A 20,972-nucleotide genomic window follows, 5' to 3' on the forward strand; every position below is an offset into this window, starting at 1 on the left:
TTTGTCTCGATCTTGGTCCCCCTTTGCACTTGTCCATTTACCTATAGCCGAGTAAGTAGGGCTGGCTGTTTCTCCTTCAGCTAATCTCATTTTCTCTTGATAAACAGGCATGATTATTGCTTACCGCACTTAATTAATTTATATTATTCAGATTCCTGAATTCTTTTTTTCAAACTGAAATGGGTGCTAATTATTACTCCAGAAGGAGGAACAAGTTATTTTTAATAATCAATTGTCAATTTGCAGTGGAACTTTTGAGCCGTGTTCAGAGTTGTGAGGTTCTTTACACAGTTGATGGACCGAGGATGGTAGGAAGAACACAGGCTTAGAGCTGGTGACCTGACAGTGAGGTTTCTGCAGCCTCACTAGCCACCCCACACTTGGATGGGGATCACGTCATATTGCTGTTGCCTCTCACAGTGGCAGTGTCTGTGGAGATGTGGGATCTGCCGCTCTGCTTCTCCATTCTTGTCTCTCTGACCTACAGACTTCTTCAGAAGGTGCTAGGTCTTATTTTTTTTTTTTTTGTGCTTTTTCATCCAAAGAAATAGATCATGCATCTTCTAAAAAAGATGGATAATCATCTTGATGACAAACAGTTGTACTTTTAAGTGTTGAGAGCTCTGTGGGTTTCCATTGTCTTTGTCATCTGCTTTTCTCATTTTTCACAGCTTGTCAACTCTGATTTAAAAATATTTGTGAAAATTGGCTCTTTATCTGTTTTGCAACTGCTAAAAACTGTTGTCTCTGCTGCTGTCTTCCTCTTATGCAAACAGACTAGGCCTCTGGCCTCGGGTCTCAGCTGTGTCACCTGCCTGAAATTCAGGTGATGTCACATTCTTCTTTTATCACAGAACAAATCTAAAAGCCTACCATTAAAAGCTCCTTGTATCTGGTCCCAGATTTCTTATCGCTGCAATTTTCTGTAGTTCCCACTCTTGTTATCCGTAGGCCAGTTACAGTGACCTTGGGCTATCAAAATGGCTTAGCGGTACAGGCTCTTGGTGCAAAGTGGGGTAACCTGCATTTGATCTCCTGAACTCACACAGTGGATGGAGAGAATGGACTTTATAGGTGTCCCCTGATGTCAAGCACATGCTGTGGCCCATGTACCCACAGGAAATTTAGAGGTGTCATTGTCAGCTACACTGGCCTTAGTGCCATTCTGTGGCCACATTCTGCACTTCTTGATTTTGGACTTTTGGACTTCCTGTTTTCAGAAGTTGATTCTTGAAAGAGTTTCATGGCTTATACAGGCCTGTCTTTTAGAACTTTACTTCAGAAAGCCTTTAGTAGCTATTCAAGGAAAATGCCCTTCTTCCCTTCTGAGTTTGTTATATTTATTCTTTTTTTTTTTTTTTTTTTTTTTTTTTTTTTTTTTAGCAACACCTTTTTTTTTTTTATTTTTATTATTATCACTTGTCTGTCTGGTGGGCCCTTCATGGCTTCTGCTCATGGTCTTGTCTCACCTCCTGTAACAGTGCCTGATAAATAAATAAAATAGTAAGACCATGCTAGGTGTTGTAAGGAATTCTGTATACTCAGAACACCACCTAGTAAGGTATTCACTTGGCAAACACTGTCATGTGTTATGTTCCGGGCCCTCTGCTGGTAGCTTTGAGTTTAACATTATCTTAGATACTGTCTTGCCTTTGAGTCCTCTTCAAAATTTACAGATATTTACAGATATGCATGGACTCTTGAGGAAGACACTGGAGGGGAAAAGGTTACCTTTTTAGGCCTTTATGGCAAACTTTGTTCTTGAAATAGCATAGTTTTGCTGAGACTTAGTGTTTTCTTTTCTTTTCTTTTTTTTTTTTTTTAAGAATAAAACTTTTTATTATACAACCATAAAATCAAATGGAAATACAGAATTCAACAATAATGGAAAATTGTAGAATGAGGATTTGAACTAATCTTAGACATAACTTTAGGGCATATTCATTTGAACTATAGGGCATAATTATTTGTCTCTGCTGGGAATACTAACATATGACATTTTTTGTATGTATCATTTTCTTTTTTTTAATTTAATTTTTTTTTATTATTAGTTGCATTTTATTAGCTCTGTATCCCAGCTATATCCCGCTCCCTCATTCCCTCCCAATCCCACCCTCCCTTCTTCATTTCCTCCCTGCCCCTTTCCAAGTCCACTGATTGGGGAGGACCTCCTCCCCTTTCATCTGACCCTGTTTTATCAGGTATCTTCAGGACTGGCTGCAAAGTCCTCCTCTGGCCTAGCAGGACTGCTCCTCCCTTGGGGGATGGGGAGGTCAAAGAGCCTGCATTGAGTTCCTGTCACAGATAGTCCCTGTTCCCCTTACTATGGGAAACCAATTGGTTACTGAGCTACCACGGGCTACATCTAAGCAGAGGTTCTAGATTATATCCACACATGGTCCTTGGTTGAGTGTCAGTCTCAGAAAAGACCCCTGTGCCCAGATATATTTGGTCCTTGTGGAGCTCCTATCCTTTCCACATCATACTAACTCCCCTTCTTTGATATGATTCCCTGCACTCTGCTGAAGGTTTGGTTATGAGTCTTAGTATCTGCTTTGAAACACTGGAGAAAGACAAACATGGTGTATACTCGCTTATATAGACCTACAAGATATGATAAACATAATGAAATCTATACACCTAAAGAAGATAAACAAGAAAGCGGACACAGGGTAAGATGATCAATCCTCACTTAGAAAGACAAATGGGATGTGCATAGGATGTATGACAGGAACCTACCGCAGAAGGCATCTGAAAGACTCTACCTATTCAAATCAGTCTGAGAAATGTCTTTACAGGTGTGATTTTGCCTCTTCGCTTACTTGTTAACACGTGAGCACTTTTTCAGTCCATGGCTGAAGTACTTAAATTCTGACTGACATGGTTTTGAGTCACATCATTGCTCTCTCTCTTATCATTTTATGTCATGTTAATTGTGTTTCTCGCTCTTCTGTGTTTGTTACGTATGGCTTATTTTATTATTTTTCTTGGCAAGGAGGCAGCAAATGCTCTTCTTTGCAAGGGATGTGAAAGAGTCATCAATGTCAGCATGCTGATAAAAAAAGAAATGGATGGAAAATAACCATCACCTGTTATGGAGTTTGTCCTGTAAAGATGTTGGAACACACTTAGGCACAGCTTGTAATGAGCAGTTTCAGATGTGTTTTGTAGTCTTCTTCCTAATTTTTCATGGATTTTGATTAGGGTTAAGCTGTTCCCCCAGAGCTTCTGGGAGCAGAGTTGGAAAAGATTTTGGAGACTTTGGAATTGACTTTGTAACGGGTTTTCATTTCCACTCAGGGAAGCTGGGTGGCTCACAAACATTGTAGACACAGCCTTTGCAAGCCGTTCCAGCCCTGGGAAATGCTACCTATATTCAAATGCTCCATTGATACAGACCTAGTATTGAAAAATGATTAAGACATAAGTTGAAAGTTTAGAACTGTGTTATGTAGCGTAAAAGCAGCAGCCTGCTCATTGTTAGCATTTGGACTCCTGAGAAAGTGTGTTTCTGTGAGATAGTGTGTAGTGTAAGCTGTCCCAAAACACCTATCTTTTTTTATGTAAGGAACTCTTAGCTTCACTCTTCTTAGGCTTTCAGGTGGTTGTTTGTTTTTTCTTTTCTCTTTTCCTTTCGTTCGTTCTTTCTTTCTCTCTCTCTCTTTCTTTCTTTCTTTCTTTTTGATATAGGGTTTCTCTGTGTTGTCCAGGCTGTCCTGGAACTTACTTTGTAGATCAGGTGGTCTCAAACTCAGAGATCCACCTGCTTCTGCCTCCCAAGTGCTGGACTAAAGGTGTATGCCACCACCGCTAGGCTAGGCATTTACTTTTTAAGAAAACATTTTTTAATCTATTAATTATTAAATGCTTGCAGTATACGTTCTGCTCCCCTCACTTTCTCATTTCTATTGCCTTTCTCTAAAATCCTATAACATATACTAGTTTATACTTTTCAAGTAGTTTAAAAGTTGTGTTTGAGTATACGTTTGTATGTTTGGGTATATATGTCTCTCTCTGTGTGTAGGACTTTTCTAAGGTTGATTATAGCTTCCTTCTTCCTGCTGCATTAGGAATTATTCTTTATAGGATCTGATCACTCTTCTGATTATTCAAGTTTGGGATTTTGAAGCATTTCAGTTCTCCTTATTATGTCCTCACTCCAGCTTTAAGCAAATCTTTTCACCAGCATATGTATAGGTGTTCTGGTAAAGTCCCTCTATTTTTTGTTTGTTTGTTTGTTTTTAGAATTGTCGGAAGTTTATGTTATGGATACTCATTTCTAGTGTAAGTTGAATTTAGGGCTGACACATACATATGTAGTATGAACTTTGTGTTCATACTACATATTACAAGCTCTCAAGGTATTGTTTAAATCATGTGTACTTTGCTATGGGCTCTTATTCCATTCTGTGCATCTTCTCATTATACATTATAACAAATAAGGCTAACGGGAGCCTATGTGTGCCCTCTGTAGAGTGATATGCAGTTAAGTGTTCGTTCTTGCTGATTCTATGGTGATGATAAAAACTGTCTTTTGCTCTTGTTGACTAACCATAGCCTGAGATTCTCTGTAAGTATCATTTGTGTAATCGCTGTGTTATGCTTTTCTTAAAGAGGGGCAGTGTTTCTGTCTACATCTTTCAGTGGGTTTTTGCTAGGCTATCTATTTATAAAATCCTTTTCCATCATGATCAATTAATATTTATTGGGCAGCTACTGAGTGCATAATAATACTGTGCAAACAAAGAGCAGCCCATTACAGATAGCTTTATTCAGCCAGTCTATCCCATTTTATTTTTATTAGAAAATAACCAAAAATCTCCAAACCCAAAGGCATAAAATAACACTCTCTAACTCTGAACAGTGAAAGATGTTGTATGTTTACAGGCTTTTCTGTGCAGACATATGAACCTTGAGAAGTTCTAATTTAAATTTCCATAATTATCTATGATCTTCTGTTTGTCAACAGTTCTAACTCAGTGGTCCTACTTAGAGAGTCAAACGGAGTATCACATTGCTCTGATTTCCTAATAAAAGCATGGCTCTTTTTTGAGAGGACACTAACTCGGATGAAAACAGACCCTCTCTCTTAGAACATTTTGCCTTTTGATTTTGAAGGAAATCCTGGGAAGTACACTTGTTGGGCTCACATTTAACTTTACTTGCAAGTTTTTAGTAAGTAAAAGATTGCATAAAAATACCATCTGTTCCAGGAAAAGCAGTGGTCTTTGAGGGAATAATGCTATTACCGCTGTTGTTTTTGAATTAAAGACGTTAAAAGACCTGCATGGCAGTTCAGCACACTAACTTCTCAAGCTGTAATGAAGCATTTGTTCTGCAGATGGGCGAATGTAAAAACATTGGAAGGCTGGAATCCTGACACTAGTCCGGAGGACTTTCAGTTTTGGATTATTTTCATAGTCATGGTAGTGGAGTTTTGCTGACTCATCGCAGATCTCTGGCCTAGTCAGTCATCCATGTGATCTTTGGCTGAGGTATTAGGGGTAAAGAACATGGCTGTGAGGCACAGCAAGGGAAATTGGCATTCATGGTGTTTGAACCCATGACCTGGTTTGGCCTCATTGGATCCAGGTGCCCCAAGTAGTAACTTCACTACTATATTCCGACTGGAGCTGAGAAGTTTCCCAAAGTTTTCTTAGGGAAAGTTAGAGTAAGTTCTAATGTTTCCTACCACAATATTCTCTGTAAAATCTCTTGGCTCCCCACCATAGTCAACACCTTTGTCAGACAAGAAGAGGAGCTAAAAAGATGGCATGGAGGCCCATTCCCAAAGCAAAACTCTGGACTTTATGTTTGAAAACCTTAGATGTCGTTAAGGCTCATGGCTCAGGATTATAATTACCAGATTGTAAGTATCAGATAATACTTTACTTCTGATAACTTCCACTTAACCCCATGTAGTAGAGTCTATACATGACCATTAGAAACCAGGTCTTTGTGGTCATTCATGTGCTTGCCGTTCATATCAGGAAAGCCAACGGCTTCACCTGTCAGCTGGTTTTCTTCTCTTTCCTTTTGAGACAGGGTCTCACTATGTAGCTCAGTCTGTCTTGGAACTCAAACCATAGAGCAGGCTGGCCTCGAACTCCCAGAGATCTGCCTGCCTCTGCCTCCCAGGTGTTGGGATTAAAAGCATGCACCACTGTGTCCTAACACTGTCAGGACTTTGAACACTTCTTTTTTACACTGATGCCTCACAGATGAGCAGGTGTCACTGTGGCATGTGTCGTGGATCCCCTTGGGATTTCCATCGTGATGTCCTACTTTCACTTACCAAACAGGGACTTTTGTTTTAGTTGTAGCTCTTAATGTAGAATTTTCTTTCCTTGGTTATGGCTTTAAAATAAATTGCTTTTTAACAATTTTTCTAAAATCCATGTAGCTAATTTTGAGTCAGAAACTTATTTGTTTAGAGATTTAGAGTATGAGTATATTGTTTTTTGTCTTGAGCGAAACTGTTTTTTGGGCATTGGTTTTTGTTGGCACTGATAATCTTCAACTGGATGGACTTAAAGGCTAAGATTTTCCATGACTTGAGTGAGTTCTCATGGGGAGCAATCTCTGACTTGATTTAAGGAAAAAACAGCATTTGGAAATGCGTGGAACTTGATGAACTAAAAATCTCCATTACTTTAAGCAAGTAACACTCATTCTGAGCAGCAGCATCTTGCTGTACCACAGAAAGCTTTCTTCCAGGATGTGTCAGTCTATTTGCTCGATGCTCTCTAGTTGAATTCAGGTTTTTACAGAGAATTTCGAAGCCAGACACCAGATTGCCTTCTTAAAAAAAAAAAAAAAAAAAAAGTTTCTGTCATAATGTTTCATAAATTCTGTCTCCTTAAAAAAATTCTTTTTGACAGGGGTTAAACAAATGTCCTCAAAGATGTTGTTAACAATTTTAACATACATTAAGTATCAACTTCTAACTTCAATTTGTATATTTTGTGATCTAATTTGGATTGTAATCACAGTATAGTCTGGAAAGTTTAAGATATTTGTTCTCTGATTTTTATTTCTTATTTATGTGGAGAATTTAAATGTAAAAATAGAGGAAAAGCATCTATTTTCTATTTCTCAGTGACATATCTTTATTGTTATTGGAAACAAAAGTTTGGCCTGAGAGATTGTACCTTCAAGGAGAATGATTCTGACTCATGTTTCAGATGAGTGCAGACTTGCTTTTTTTCTTTTTTCTTTTTTTAGTGTTGTGGGTTTATAAGTGAATCATTTCCATGTTCTTCCCTGTGACCAGAGGTATGCATTGTAGCACTGCTGAGGATGAATCAGGACACGTGATGTTCATGGCTTCCTCTGGGAATTTCAGTGGGCCAGCCTCTGAGGAAGTTAGCATGTAATCTTTAACTAAAGAGTGCAATTTTTATAACCAAGTTTGCTGGGCTGTTTGGAGCAAACACAAGGAGACTCTAATTTCTATTTGTTCCACATATTTGAATGTGTCATCTATTAGTGCTGCTTGGCAAACATGTTCATTGTGAAAGATGCAGGATTTTCTACACACGTTTTCTTTCTTCTTTCCCTCTACTCAGTCAAGGAAAGATTGTGTCTTTGGTAAGCCATAACAGTAATAAGTGTTTAGAATCATCTGCCTCTAAAGAACTGTAATAGTTCAGTATTCAATGTGTTTGTCCTTTTAATGGAAATAGGCACACTCAAGAAATATAGAAAAATTGTTGTTATTAAAGATTTAAATGTGCCCCAGGGGCCCTCTATTAAGACTCTATGCTATTCCTGTGATCTTAAAACTGTAAAAGACAATGTGTATTCTGGAGCAGGGCATGCCATAGCTTTGTAGCTAAGCTGCTCTAAGAAAACCAAGCTTAAAAATGCAGAGCAGCACAGTTACAGACATTCATCGGCAAGTGATGCTGAGGCTCTCTTTTCTTTTATAACTGCTTTTACCAGGTCAGTTTTATTGTAATTTCGAGTTGCCTGGTCTAGTCAAATAGAAACATATTCCAGTGTGGGTTTAGACCCTTCAAGAGAGGAAGTAGATAAGTTAATCTTTATGGCTAATGTGTAAAGAAATAGCTCAAAATTTAGATTTATCTTTGTAAATTGTTTCTTTTTCAGTGTTAATCTGTTTTTGGAAATTGAAGGTGTTTTAATCCAGACTGAATGGGGTAGACTTCCCTGTCTTTATTATGCCGAACTATGTAACATAGAGGAATTGCTTTAATATTCCAGCTAGAATATTGCACCTGGGCTGATGTGTCTGCAGCCTCGTGCTGCTGTGAAAGCTGAGATAATGTTTGAATGTGATGGCATTTCTTGATTTTGCAGAAGTGGTGTCATTTGCTCCGATGGCTCCTCAGTGCCTCATATTTGCACTTTGTACTGAAACAATAGAATCTGGGGATCCCAATGACTACAATTTCTGAGACTTACAGATCCTTAGACTAGAGATATTGAAAAAGAAAATACCAAATAAAGTTTTAGGTAGTAAGTGGCCTACAGCTGAAAGCTGTATTGTTTTTTTTTAATTTTTTATTAATTACACTTTATTCATTTTGTATCCCCCCATAAGCCCCTCCCTCCTCCCCTCCCGATCCCACCCTCCCTTCCCTTTCTGCATGCATGCTACTCCCCAAGTCCACTGATAGGGGAGGTTCTCCTCTTCTTTCTGATCTTAGTCTATCAGTTCTCATCAAAAGTGGCTGCATTGTCCTCTACTGTGTATTGTTTTTAAAAAGCATTATTGTAAAGAAGTGATCAGGTGCTGAACTAGAAAGTGGGTAAGGAAGAATACAGATTATTTTATGTTCCTGCATATTTGAGAGAAATAGAGGGTATTTTTTTATTAAACCTATTCATGTGGATAGTTGAATTAAAAATAGTTTTAAGTTCATAACTTGTTTGAAGTTGAAATTATTGTTATCTAATGCCAATGGGGAATAATACGTATTTACATTGACTATGAGACATGAAAAGTAAAGTAAATATCCATTTGTGTGAGAATGAAGATGGATGTTTCCCATACTGCCTGTTAAGTGATAAATTTTTTCTTTACGAGATGGGGAAATCGAGGTGCTAGGAATGGTTATGTGTTTAGATGCTCAGAGTAGATAACGGGGGGGGGGAGGAGACAGATTGCTCTGCATAATGCAGGTGGGATTCAGAAGGCTGTGAAGTACAGCAGGCCACAAAGAGACCAACATTCATGCAGGCAAGATACAATGGAAGAGACAGGTGGTGGGAATACCCCAGGAGAACTTAGAAAACAGGCTTGTGTGATGGAGAAGCGATGAGTGTATTCCATCCACTTTCTTATATAGTTTTACATTAATTCTAGATCACTTATTAAAAACTTTGATATGAGTATGCCTTTTGGGGTTTATGTAATGACGTCCAGGATTTTATTAACTGGTGGGTACAGCCTGTGAGTGAACTTACTAGGTATCTGGATGGCGTTAGACTCTATGTTCTGATGGGGAGATTTTGGGGTTGACAAAAAAAAAAAAGGCTTAAGTAACTGCTATAGTGAACTATGGACTTGGACTTGAGCTAAAATTCTTTGAAGTTTTATATTTGTGTAGTCTCAATATACCTTCCAGCACAACTGTAATGATGCTTTTTACTCATTTAACTACATTGTTTGATATTTTCTTCTCAGGGGTGGGGACTAATTTTTCCTTTGAAGTGGGTGTGATTGGAGACTGTCTTTTAACAAACACAATGTGGAATGGAGAAGGGACTGAATTATTCTAACAAAACTTCATGGACATCACCTTATCTTACCCTAGCATCTGAGGGTAGCCTTACCATGAGTCATGTTACCTTGTGATGGGATATAGTGCGAAGGCACTTTAGCGGTGGTATCTGTTCCCTTCCCCACCCCCTGCCAAATTTATACCTGACCACCATACTGCAGAAATGCTGAGATCTTAAGCGACAAGGGACAACTAGAAACTAACCAGTTTGACCAGTCTGAGACTATGAAAAGAAGTCATCTGAATACAGTACAGTATGGATAAGTTGTTGGAACAAAAAATACATTTAGTGGGGATAGACTCTTTAGCCTAATATGTGATTATCTTAATTTTGGTAACTGTAACACAGTATGTTACATGTTAGTTTAGGAAAAAACTTTTTGAAGAATATGCAAAATCTCTGCGCTATCTTTGCGATTCTTCTGTAAAGTTAACAGTATTTTAAAGGAAAATAGTTTAAACCAATTCAAGGACTGACATGGTGGTTGATGCCTTTAGTCCTAGCACTCTGGAGGCAAAGCTGAAAGATGTCTGAGTTCAGTGCCCGCCTGGTTGACATCAACATCGAGTTACAGGACAGCCAAGGCTGCAGAGTGAGACTTCATCTCAAAAAACAAAAGAAAACAGAAAATTAAAGCCAATTAATGAGTTCTTTCCTTTACCTAAATAAAAGATAAAAATGATTTCTTACGATTGGAAAAGGATATCACCTCTTTGACTTAAACATAAAAGTAAATGCTTAGTTTACATCATCACTAGAATGTTAAAAGTTTCTCAAGATGGATGACTTGGTGCTTGAGAGAATATAGTGATTCAGAAAGGAGGAGTAGGTGAGAGTGGAGAGGGAGGGAGAGACAGGGAAGGGAGGAGGAATGGGGCTATAACCAGGATATAAAGTGAATAAAAATAAGCTAATTAAAAAGAAAAGAAAGGTGGGAGGAAGGGTGGAGAGATGGCTGATCGATTAAGACAGGTATTTGGTTCCTAGCACTCAGTCACATAGTTCACACTTACCTGCAGCTCCAGCTCTGTTGTGGCAGTGGTGATAGGGTCTCTGCAAACACCGTGACCAGTAGAGTGTCTACTCATGAGAGGCAAGAATGGTTCAACATGACAGAGGGTGGTGTCGGATCAAACTTTGAGAATCTGCCACTGGATAGTTTATTTTAGGAATATTTAAGCACAACACAGTTTGGTAAAAAAGTCTTCTGTGATAACTCAGTGCCGTTTGCACAATTAATCGTAAGACATGATTACTTTGAAACTCTTGTAAAGTACAAGTGGCATCCTCCCTAAAGATATGTTCTATAAATGAACTAAGGAAGCAGGCTCAGGGTAAATAGTCTATATGCTAAGGTCTGAGGGGCAGATAGCAGTATAGATTGATCAAGGTAAACAGGCTCAGGATGAGGGCATGGGGGAGCCAACATGACCTGGCCATATAGATACTGCAGAGGTCACCAGGGTGTTACCAGTCCATTTCCAGCCTTGTGGGTCCTGTTCTCTAACAGGTTTTACATCTCTCTCTTTGAAGTGACAGTCCTGTGTGTTTAGCATTCCTGGTTTCCCTGTCTGTGAGTACAAGTGTCCACATGTCTCCTGTACTCTATGGGATCTGATGTCATCCTCTCTGATCTCTGCTGGCACCTGCACATACCCATACATAGATACAAACAAAAACACATAATTAAAATAAAATAAGTCAATGTAGGAGAAATTTGGAAAGGCTGCTGGTATGTAAAGGTCCTAGCTGGCCAACTGCAAAGTAATGTCAGCGATTATAAAGGAATATTTATTTATGCAGCTAATGGCGTGCTTTACCACCTAAAATGTGCCAAGTACTGTGCTAAAAATACAATGTGACTGACAGACAAGGTCTTTGTCTTCTGAAGAGTTCACTCTAATGACAGATTTTTCTGTTACTCTTTGGAAATGTAGCCTCTTGATAAATAAAAATTGTTTTGAAATACATAAAATCTTGAATGATCTTTTTAAATGTCCTTAAATACATCTAAATAAACTTGTGTATATGTAAATATAAGTATTTTTAGTGTGTTTGATCAAACACTAAAGTAAGCAAATAGTTGGGAAATGTTAACATCTTTCTTGTTTTTCCAGTCTTAAATGTTATACTTTTTCAAATTTAATTTTTGGAAATCATGGGAAAGGGAAGAAATGGATAAATTCCAGATGGTAAACTGGAAAATTTCTTCATTGAGGAATTTTGGGAGTTGATGTTTTTACGTAAATTAAACTCAGAGTTGAGGCATGAGGTTAGGTCAAGTTTGTAAGGCTCAGCAGCTGATGACTCCTGCTTCGATCTGTAAGCAGAGGCCAGGAGGGTAGGCAGCATTGGAAGTTTGACTTTGAGTTCAGCATTGGAAAGGAATGGTTTCTATGTCTGGGACATTCTTGTCTGTTTGGAATTGTTTATTCCCTTTGTTCTTTTCATGTTGTGAAAAGGACAAATGACCTTACCTGGCCTGGACCAGCCCTCACTGCAGCCTGGCTCACTAGGAGTTTGAATCTAGAAGTAGAGGCCGTTTATAGTTGGATGAAAGCTATCAGTTGCCTGAAGAAGTCCTTTCCCTAGTTATCACTATGCGTAACATCTGATCAGGGTTTTAATCCAGTGAAGAAGTATTAAAAGATGAATGTTTAACCCAACTTGGAAAGAAGGTGTCATGGAATAAGACAACTTAAAATTTTGTAGGAGCAATGTTGAAAAAGACTATAGGAGTAGTGGGGAGAGATGTAATCAAACAGAGGGATTAAAATACATGGTATGTAGATATGGAATTACTTTTACTTTTAAATAAAAAGTATTTTAAAATGTTTCAGCAACTTTATGTCACTTTTCTTCATATTTTTATGTCTTTGTGCCTCATTGTCACCCAGGATTATATAGAAACACAGATACAAACACACACAGAGATAGAGATAGTGATAGAGAGAGAGAGAGAGAGAGAGAGAGAGAGAGAGAGAGAGTCTGAGGCTGAGACTGGGGAAGAGTTTGAGGAATCATGGAAAAGATAAGGATGCCAATAACAATTTTCAGATTTTTAAGATTTTGTTCATGAAACATTTATATTGTATTCAGCCAAAACTGAATACATTATATATGTGGAATTAAATATTGTTTCAAATTTCATTTGTCCTACAATAAAGAACAAATATCATACATTAAAGTAATTTGATTGTTACCTGAAAGGCATTATAATTTTAATACTTCATTGTTCTCAGTAATCAAAAAATAATGCTTTCTAGATGTTATTGTATATTTGTTATATGCTGAGCATTGATTTATATGTTCATGAATATCAACTAGATTGCACCACAATCCTATCAGATAGATACTGACACGATGGAAAAGGCAGTATCATTCAGTGGTTAAATGGCAGGCTGTCTGAATCTCATTTTCTCTGTCATTAACTAGGAGAGTATTCTTGAGCAAGCTGTTTAGGTTTTTTTGTTTTTTTTTTTTTTTTTTCCCTGAGACAGGGTTTCTTTGTATAGTCTTGGCTGTCCTGGACTCATTTTGTAGACCAGGCTGGCCTGGAACTCACGGAGATCTGCCTGCCTCAGCCTCCCCGAGTGCTGAGATTACAGACCTGGGCCACCACACCTGGCTAGTTATTTAGTTCTTTATGTCTCAGTATTCTGATGATAAAATAAGCTTTATAACAGGATTATCATGAAGATTAACATGGCCTTTAAATATATGTAATGCATTGAGTATTTAAAAAAAAAAATTCCTAAATACATTGATCACCAACAAAGTGTTTATTATTACAGCAAACTACTTCTTATTTTGATAAAGCTTCTCTGCCTTTGTCCCTTCATGGTGTTTTACTACTTAGTGAGAGGAGAAACCATGGTGAAGGGAGCTTATTTATTGGGCTGTGGGGCCATGTGTATTTTACACCTATGTACTGTAGTAACTTCCAGAACAGTGCTTGACACACAGGAAGTAGATTTAAGATGTGTTTGAATGTGTAGGTTAATCAAATGGATTATGGTAGCATATTTACACTGAAGTCGATTTTTAACCATATTTACTTATTTTTTGCTGCCTTATTGGAAAATACCTTAGATAGTTTGCATTTCCTTGATTTGTATTACCTTTACATATACCTTGCTAAATGTAAGTGCTAAGTGGTCAAATAATTTTTTTTTCCTTATTTGAACAGAATGCCATTTAGATATTAGGAAAGTCTGTTTTCAGTTCTTTCCCCTTGTTTAATTTTCTTTTTGATATTGAAACAAATCCAGGCACACATTTTTGTGGTTAGCCTTTGAAAGAACTTTCTTTAAGCTTCTTTTATCACTAAAGAGGGGAAACTAAATAAGAATGTATATATTTCTCCAGGTAGAGTAGAATTTTAATGGTCTATCATGTTTTGTGTAAGTATAATTTGCATAATGGTGATGCAATGGCCATCGTGGATGTCAGAGATGTTGTGCTTTTGGAATATGAAAAAGACTATTTTATGATATTTTGTCCCAATCCAGCAGATCACATCACCCTTTATAGTGATTTGAATAAGAATGGCCCCCATAGGCTCATATATTTGAATGCTTAGTCCCCAGGGAGGGGAAGTGTTAGTAAGGACTGGAAGGATTAGGCGGTGTGGCCTTGTTGGAGGAAGTGTGTCGCTGGAGGTGGGCTTTGAGCTTTCAAAATCCCAAGCCAGGCACAGTTTCTTCCTTTCTTTCTGTCAGCTTGCATCAGCCACATCTCCAGCGCCATGTGTACCACCGTGTTCCCTGTCATTATGATTGTGGATTAGATCTTTGAAACTGTAAGCAAGTCGTACTGAAATTCTTTCTTTTATAAGAGTTGCCTTGGTCGTGGTGTCTCTTCACAGCAACAGAACACTAAAACAACCTTCAAGAGGATTACTTTGAGGTGCAGTAAGCTTTGGTACCAAATTTTTAGCAGGCTAGCCTCTCTAAGTATGTAGTAACTGTGTTCCCAAAGATAAAGATAAAGATGAAACCAGTGGGAATGATTTGAGAGATCAGGGCTTTGTATGTGATCCTCTCTGAAGTGTTGCTAGGGCTTCTGTGAATGAAAAGACTGGAAGTTACTTACAGATTTTGTGCAATTCAGTATTTTGTTGGGTCCTGCCTCAATGTAACCTAGTGGTAGCTTTGAGCTTTGTGCATATGCTAGGATAATACAGTATTTTCGTTTGCTTTCATTGTAGGCGCTGAAGAAACAGGAAACTAAATCAGATGAGAATGAGAATGTACTGAAAACCAGGCTTCGACAAACTGAAACTGAGAAGAGCCAAGTAAGACCTTGAAAGTTATCTTTTGATCAGTATGGTAGTTGGGGGTCATTGGTACTTGTTGAATACCATGAAAAGTGTCACTAAGATCATTTAATAGAACACAGTGATGCCTTCATGCTTTGAAATTTGGTGGCTGATGACTCTAGCTTCACTCTTGAAAGCATGCTCAGGCCATTTGCTCTCACATCATCCTAGATTTCTCTCCTTTCCAAGAGGTGAATAAGCTTTCCCTTTCTTTACTGAGAAGGCTGAAAAACTTGACTGTTGCAGGTTAGTTAGGAAAGATCCACTGTGTGAAGGCTAGACATATTGTATAGATTTATTTATTTATTTTTTATAATAGATAGGTATAGTTAGCAGCCCAGGTTTAAAATATCCTCTGACTCAGTCAGTGTTTTATTGCTGTAAAGAGACACAATGACCAAGGCAACTCTTATAAAATAAAGTATTTTATTAAGGACTTGTTTATAGCTTTAGAGGGTCCATTATTATCATGGCAGGGAGCATGGTGACATGCAGGTAAGCACTGTAGTTGTAGATGAGAGTTCTACATCTTTATCTGTAGGTACAGAGACACTGGGCTTAGCATGGGCCTTTGAAACCTCTAAGCCCACCCTGGGTGACACACTTCTTCTAGCAAAGCCACATCTACTTCAACAGGGTCACAACTCTTAATCCTTCTAATCCTTTCAAAGAGTTCCATTCCCTGTTGACTATGCATTCAAATATATGAGCCTATGGGAACCATTCTTACTCAAACCACCACAGCCTGTATTCTCATTAGATGCTAAGGACCTTTGTTAGATACCACTCTGTGAATACACAGAGGTCAGAACCTTAGCTCCACAATGTGATTCAGAGGTAAATAACATCTTAGTTTTCAGATAAGTAGTTTTAGGGAAAAGCCCAATATAAGGACCTTTGGAGGAAAGTTCCCTCACCTCCTGAAAGATCTCACTTTTCTCTGTAGACATTAATCTTGCTTCCAAACCACCTTTGTGTGAGGATGGTATGTTAGGCTATTGGGTTAGCCACTTGGGAATTGCAACTGTTGACATTAGAGTGAGTGTCTGACCAGTAGGGGCTAGCTTGACTTCAAAGCCATGTCCACTGAAGGGTGGTTTTCTTTCCTTCTTTATTTCATCATAAGATCAAGAGAACAATAATGTTTTTTTATGGGCCTGGTGGCACTTTGTTTTTATACATTTATTTTACCAGCTACAAGAATAATTTTAAAGAATTATTATATAAATGAATAAATTATTTTGGTGACTAGAAAGGTGGGGTCAGTAAAGGGTTTGCCACAGAAACACAAGGGCCCAGACTTGTACCTGTAGCACCCAAATCAAAGCCTAGCATGATGGGTCACCCCAGTAATCCTAGTGCTGGAGAGGCGTGAGGGTTTGCTGGCCAGCCATTCTAGCTGAATGGAGAGCTCTATCATTTAGTGAGAGACCTTGTCTCAACAAAACAAGGTGGCAAGTGATTAAGGTATCTGCTTATACCTTAATAATGATGCTGGCCTTTGATGTTAAGGTGCATGTTTACAAGGGTACAAACACATGTACACACACATACACCCTTGTGTACACACACACACTCATACACCAGAGTCCACAGGGAAGTAGTTACAGAATTCGTAGGATGTTTCAAAACAATGTATAGAGAAGTCTCTTGTACCGTTCACCTTGTCTCTGTCAAAGGGAATGTTTTTAATGTAATCGCTGTTGACTGTCAAACATGAGATTGACAGTGGTCAGAGCCACAGTGGTTGTACAGGCCTCACTTGCTTTGTGTGCAGCTGTCCATGGGCTTGGGTGCATGTGAACACTTTCAGTCATTTTGACCTTCTGTAAATCCTACTGCCTGTGCCCTGAGGCCGCCTCAGGGTCCTTGTCATGCACACCTACTGTTCATGCAGCTGCTGAACATGGTCGTTTGTTTAGTGAGATGATTATTTAAGATGACCTACACATTTTAAGCACTTAAATGTACCTTAAAACAAATTTTTGATGCTACTTTATGTTTTAAAATGTAAACAAGTTTAGCATATATAAAGTAGGATCCACTGGAATTTCAGTGACAGACCAGATAGTTGTGAGCTGCAATGTGGGTGCTGGGAATTGAACCAGGGTCCTCTGGAAGAGCAGCTAATGTTCTTAACCACTCAGCCATCTCTCCAGCTCCCTGGTTTAGAGTTCTATCAGCATTATTAAGAACTGGATGGTGATCTCAAGAGACTAGTAAAAACGAGTATTTTAGAGATGAGTTGAGCTCGTGGTGGGGGTAGGAGGCTGGGATCATAGCTGAGATGAAACTGATTAGGTCTCAGACCTTTAGGAAGCTTTATGTAGCTCCCTTTTTGTTAGCTAATTAATATACTTTTAATGGAAGTTAAATGTGTGTTTATGGTGAAATGCCCATCCCACCCAATGGGCCACAATTTAAGAAGAAAACAGCACAATAGCTTCCATTGGCCCATAGTTATTTTATTCCATAGTTATTTTATGCCTCATTTTACATGTTTTTATCTTGTTGAAACTCCAGCTGGAAAAGGAATTGGAGCTCTCGCGGAAGCTGCTGACTCAGTCTGAAGGCACCAGAGAAACACTTTTGCATCAGGTGAGTGTATCAAACTAAGACAGTCTGCTGTTTTATTAAATCTGGATTGAGTCTCCTCTTTCACATGTTTTTGTGAGAGGGAAAAAAGAGCTAGATCTAGAATTTTTTCTCCTAGGGCATGTATGTTAGCAGAGAATACAGAAATAAAGATTCGGAGAGCTTGTAGAAAAGCCAGACCCGGTCTCTGCTGTGACAATGTCTTTTGCTGACTGCTGCTCTAAATTACAACTTATCTCTCTCAGCAGAACAGTGTACAAGTGCATGGATGTGTAAGATAAAACTTCCCGGGAGCTTAATTTTATTCAAGGAGGCATTGGAGAAGAAGGAGGAAGGAGAAAATATACTGAAGAGAGGAATCAGAAAATATATTGGACAGACCTTTGCATCTTTGAGTTACTTTGAATATATCACCGCCTTTGCTTTTGTTGTCAAGATGCTGCCCGGCTCCTTTTAACCAGAGCTGATGCTTACTCTTTAGGTGTAATGTTTTATAGTCCAAAGCCCTAATAGCAGTTGGGGGCTTTTGATATCTAAAGTTGAGAACTTTAAATGGTTATTTTACATGTACCCAATAAGGGTGGATGTGTACCTAACAGCCTCTCTCCCTGTGTTCACTAAATCAGAATGTGCCTCCTGTTTGTCAATGTGGTTTCATATCTCAACTACATGATATGCTCTGCAGGCCAGGGTGTCTGTTGTCGTAGGTGTTCATAAGTCACTCTGCATCCCCACAGTGGTACTGAAAATGGCACCTTCTTTGCAGAGCCTTTAAAACATTAATTGACTTTGTTCTGTAGTCAGTGGTCACAAAGAACTAATGTTCACAAAATTAAGAATTTGTTTCTTGATGTTGGTATTTAATTCCATGCTGTCGTCATTTTTTTTTTTTTTAACTTGGCAACATCTTATATTTTTAAGTGCCAATTTGTAATCTTTAATTGCAGGTTTTGATGCAGGTCTTTGTGACTTTAGCCAAATTGTTTTTCCTTTGCTAACTTGATTATGATTGATAGGGATGTATTTGTTATATGGTAGAAAATTTGCCAGGCAGCCCATGGCTTCAGAAGCTTACAGTTCAGTGGTCTACTGCTTTTCTGAGGTCTATTTTAATATCATAATGTGTTAAGTCATGATCTCCTCATTTGAGGTCAATCACCAGCAGAGCATGTTGCCATGAAAGAAAACAAATGAATATTATAAAATAGGTTAGAGGTGAAAAATAGTAATGGGGTGATCTGAGGTCAAATACACTTGTATTTGAGCCAAATATGATTGCACATGCCTGTAATCTCAGAACTCAGAAGGCTGAGGCAGAGAACTGTGGCTAGAAGCTAACCTGGAATATAAGAAAAGCCTGCCTGAAAAGAAAAATTCAAAAAATTAAAATGTAGTTACACTAGTGTCTTAGTCAGTGTTCTATTGCTGTGTAGAGACACCATGGCCATAGCAAGTCTTATAAAGGAAAGCATCTAATTGGGGCCTACTTATGTTTTTTCAGAGGGTTAGTCCATTGTCATCATTGCAGGAAGCAATGCAACATGCAGTCATACATGGTATAGAGAAGTAGCTGAGGGTTATCTATCCAGACCAAAGGGCAATAGGAAGAGAGAGACACTGGGCCTGGCTTGAGCATTTTAAACCCCAAAGCTCACCCCTAGTGACATCCTTCCTCCAAAAGCATCCTACCCCAAGGAAGCCACTACTTCTAATGCCACTTCTAAGCATTCAAATATATAAATGCTTGTGGGGCCATTCTTATTCAAAGTGCTGTTCAGTAGTAGCACTCTTGTCTTCCTCAAAAAAAGTTTTGGGTTAAATTCCCAGAACTAGAGAGGAAAAACTAAGAGATGTTGAAGTTGTTTGTCATTATGGACACAGGGAAGGAAAAGACGTTCCTTTGAAAGTAATGGAAGAGTGAAAAGCATGGGATGGAAGCCTGTTCCACTGTGTGTGGGATAGTCCAGGCATTAAACTGTCTGTAGCTTGTACTCCAATAGCCCACTAGAAGTGGAATTTTTCCCCAGGTCACAGTTTATAGCAGTCTGTAAGTTTCTTTGTTTTCTGCTTTTGAACATTGGTAACAGTTTGGTTTTTGACTAAAATTGCTTTTAGGTGGAAGAACTGCGCACACAGCTTGTCAAAGCAGAAGGTGACCGAAAGAGCTTACAGTGTCAAGCATCTTACGTTTGTAAGCAACAGTCAAGCCACCAGGATATTCAAGGAGAAGATGACTGGAGGTTTAGAAGAGGTATAACTCTGGATGCCGGATGCGGCTTCCCTTTCCCAGAGGTGCACTCCTCACGTCATGCTTACTTCATCTTTGCAATTTTCTTAATCATCTACAAGGTTTTCCAACAAGTTGGCCATATTCTCAGATCTAATTTAAATAGCCGTTCTACTTGGTTTCTCAACCCATTTCCATTGTCAGCCCTGTTTATCTCATGGGTGTTGTCTACGAAAGCATACCCAAAGGCTGTATTGAAGTTTGTGGTTTCTCTATTCTCTTCCTTGTATGTGTGTGTGTCTTTGTAATTAAGTTGTAAATGTGCCTTTATTTTATCCCCCTTCCCCAATTTTAATATATGAATAATTAATATTAGGATCTTGTTATCTTGAGATTGGGGCCTGGAATCCAGTCTCAGCTTGACTATGTACTGATCATAGTCCAATTCAGAGGGATCTTTCATACTTACCTCATTTGTCTGTTTCTAGTCCTTAAAGCTCTTCCACTGATGTTTGTATCTCTGAACTTTCCTAGTTCTTCTTCTGTAGCTGTGCCTCTGTTCATGGTCAGTGTTCAGAGGCTGATTTTGCCTAGTGTTCTATTAATAGCTTTTCATACTTAATATTTCTTCTGAGGCGCTATTTAATCCTAGGCTTTAGCTGTCATCTGCTAAGAACCACTCCTGAGTCTGCTCCTACTCATTCTCTTTGCTTCAGTGGAATGGGTGAAGTTGCTGGTTGGTTCTTTCCATGTGCACACCCACAGAATGTGCAGTTGGCAGGTTTACAACTGAACCTTCCTCTCTTCAGGGCATGGTTTTCTAATGCCTTTGCAATCGTGTCCCCCATTATTCTGTATGTATACGAAAGCAAGTGAAATATGTCTTGTGACTTAGTACTGATCACGCCTTATCTAGTGCTGGTTTTAAGTTACTCTAGACTCTCTAGGTGATGATTGACAAGCTAATAAAGCAAAATGGTGCCAGGGAACCACTAGAGTAAGAAAAGTTCGCTATTTTCTGGGGGTTTGCTTCCTTCCTTCCTTCCTTCCTTCCTTCCTTCCTTCCTTCCTTCCTTCCTT

At 38.6% G+C, this 20,972-nt stretch overlaps 1 protein-coding gene across 1 annotated transcript in view; it reads left to right on the forward strand.

Annotated features, from left to right (window-relative positions):
* The window catches only part of Cep128 (centrosomal protein 128), a 303,943-nt gene that overhangs the window by 69,076 nt on the left and 213,895 nt on the right, over nt 1-20,972 (forward strand). The window contains exons 11-13 of the mRNA XM_055593122.1: nt 14,960-15,046; nt 17,594-17,668; nt 19,781-19,916. Coding sequence (XP_055449097.1) covers nt 14,960-15,046; nt 17,594-17,668; nt 19,781-19,916 — 298 coding nt within the window. The remainder of the gene's footprint in view (nt 1-14,959; nt 15,047-17,593; nt 17,669-19,780; nt 19,917-20,972) is intronic.

The sequence above is a fragment of the Psammomys obesus genome, unplaced genomic scaffold (genome assembly GCF_907164565.1).
Source record: "Psammomys obesus unplaced genomic scaffold, mPsaObe1.curated_primary_1811, whole genome shotgun sequence".
NCBI classification, from domain to species: Eukaryota; Metazoa; Chordata; class Mammalia; order Rodentia; family Muridae; genus Psammomys; species Psammomys obesus.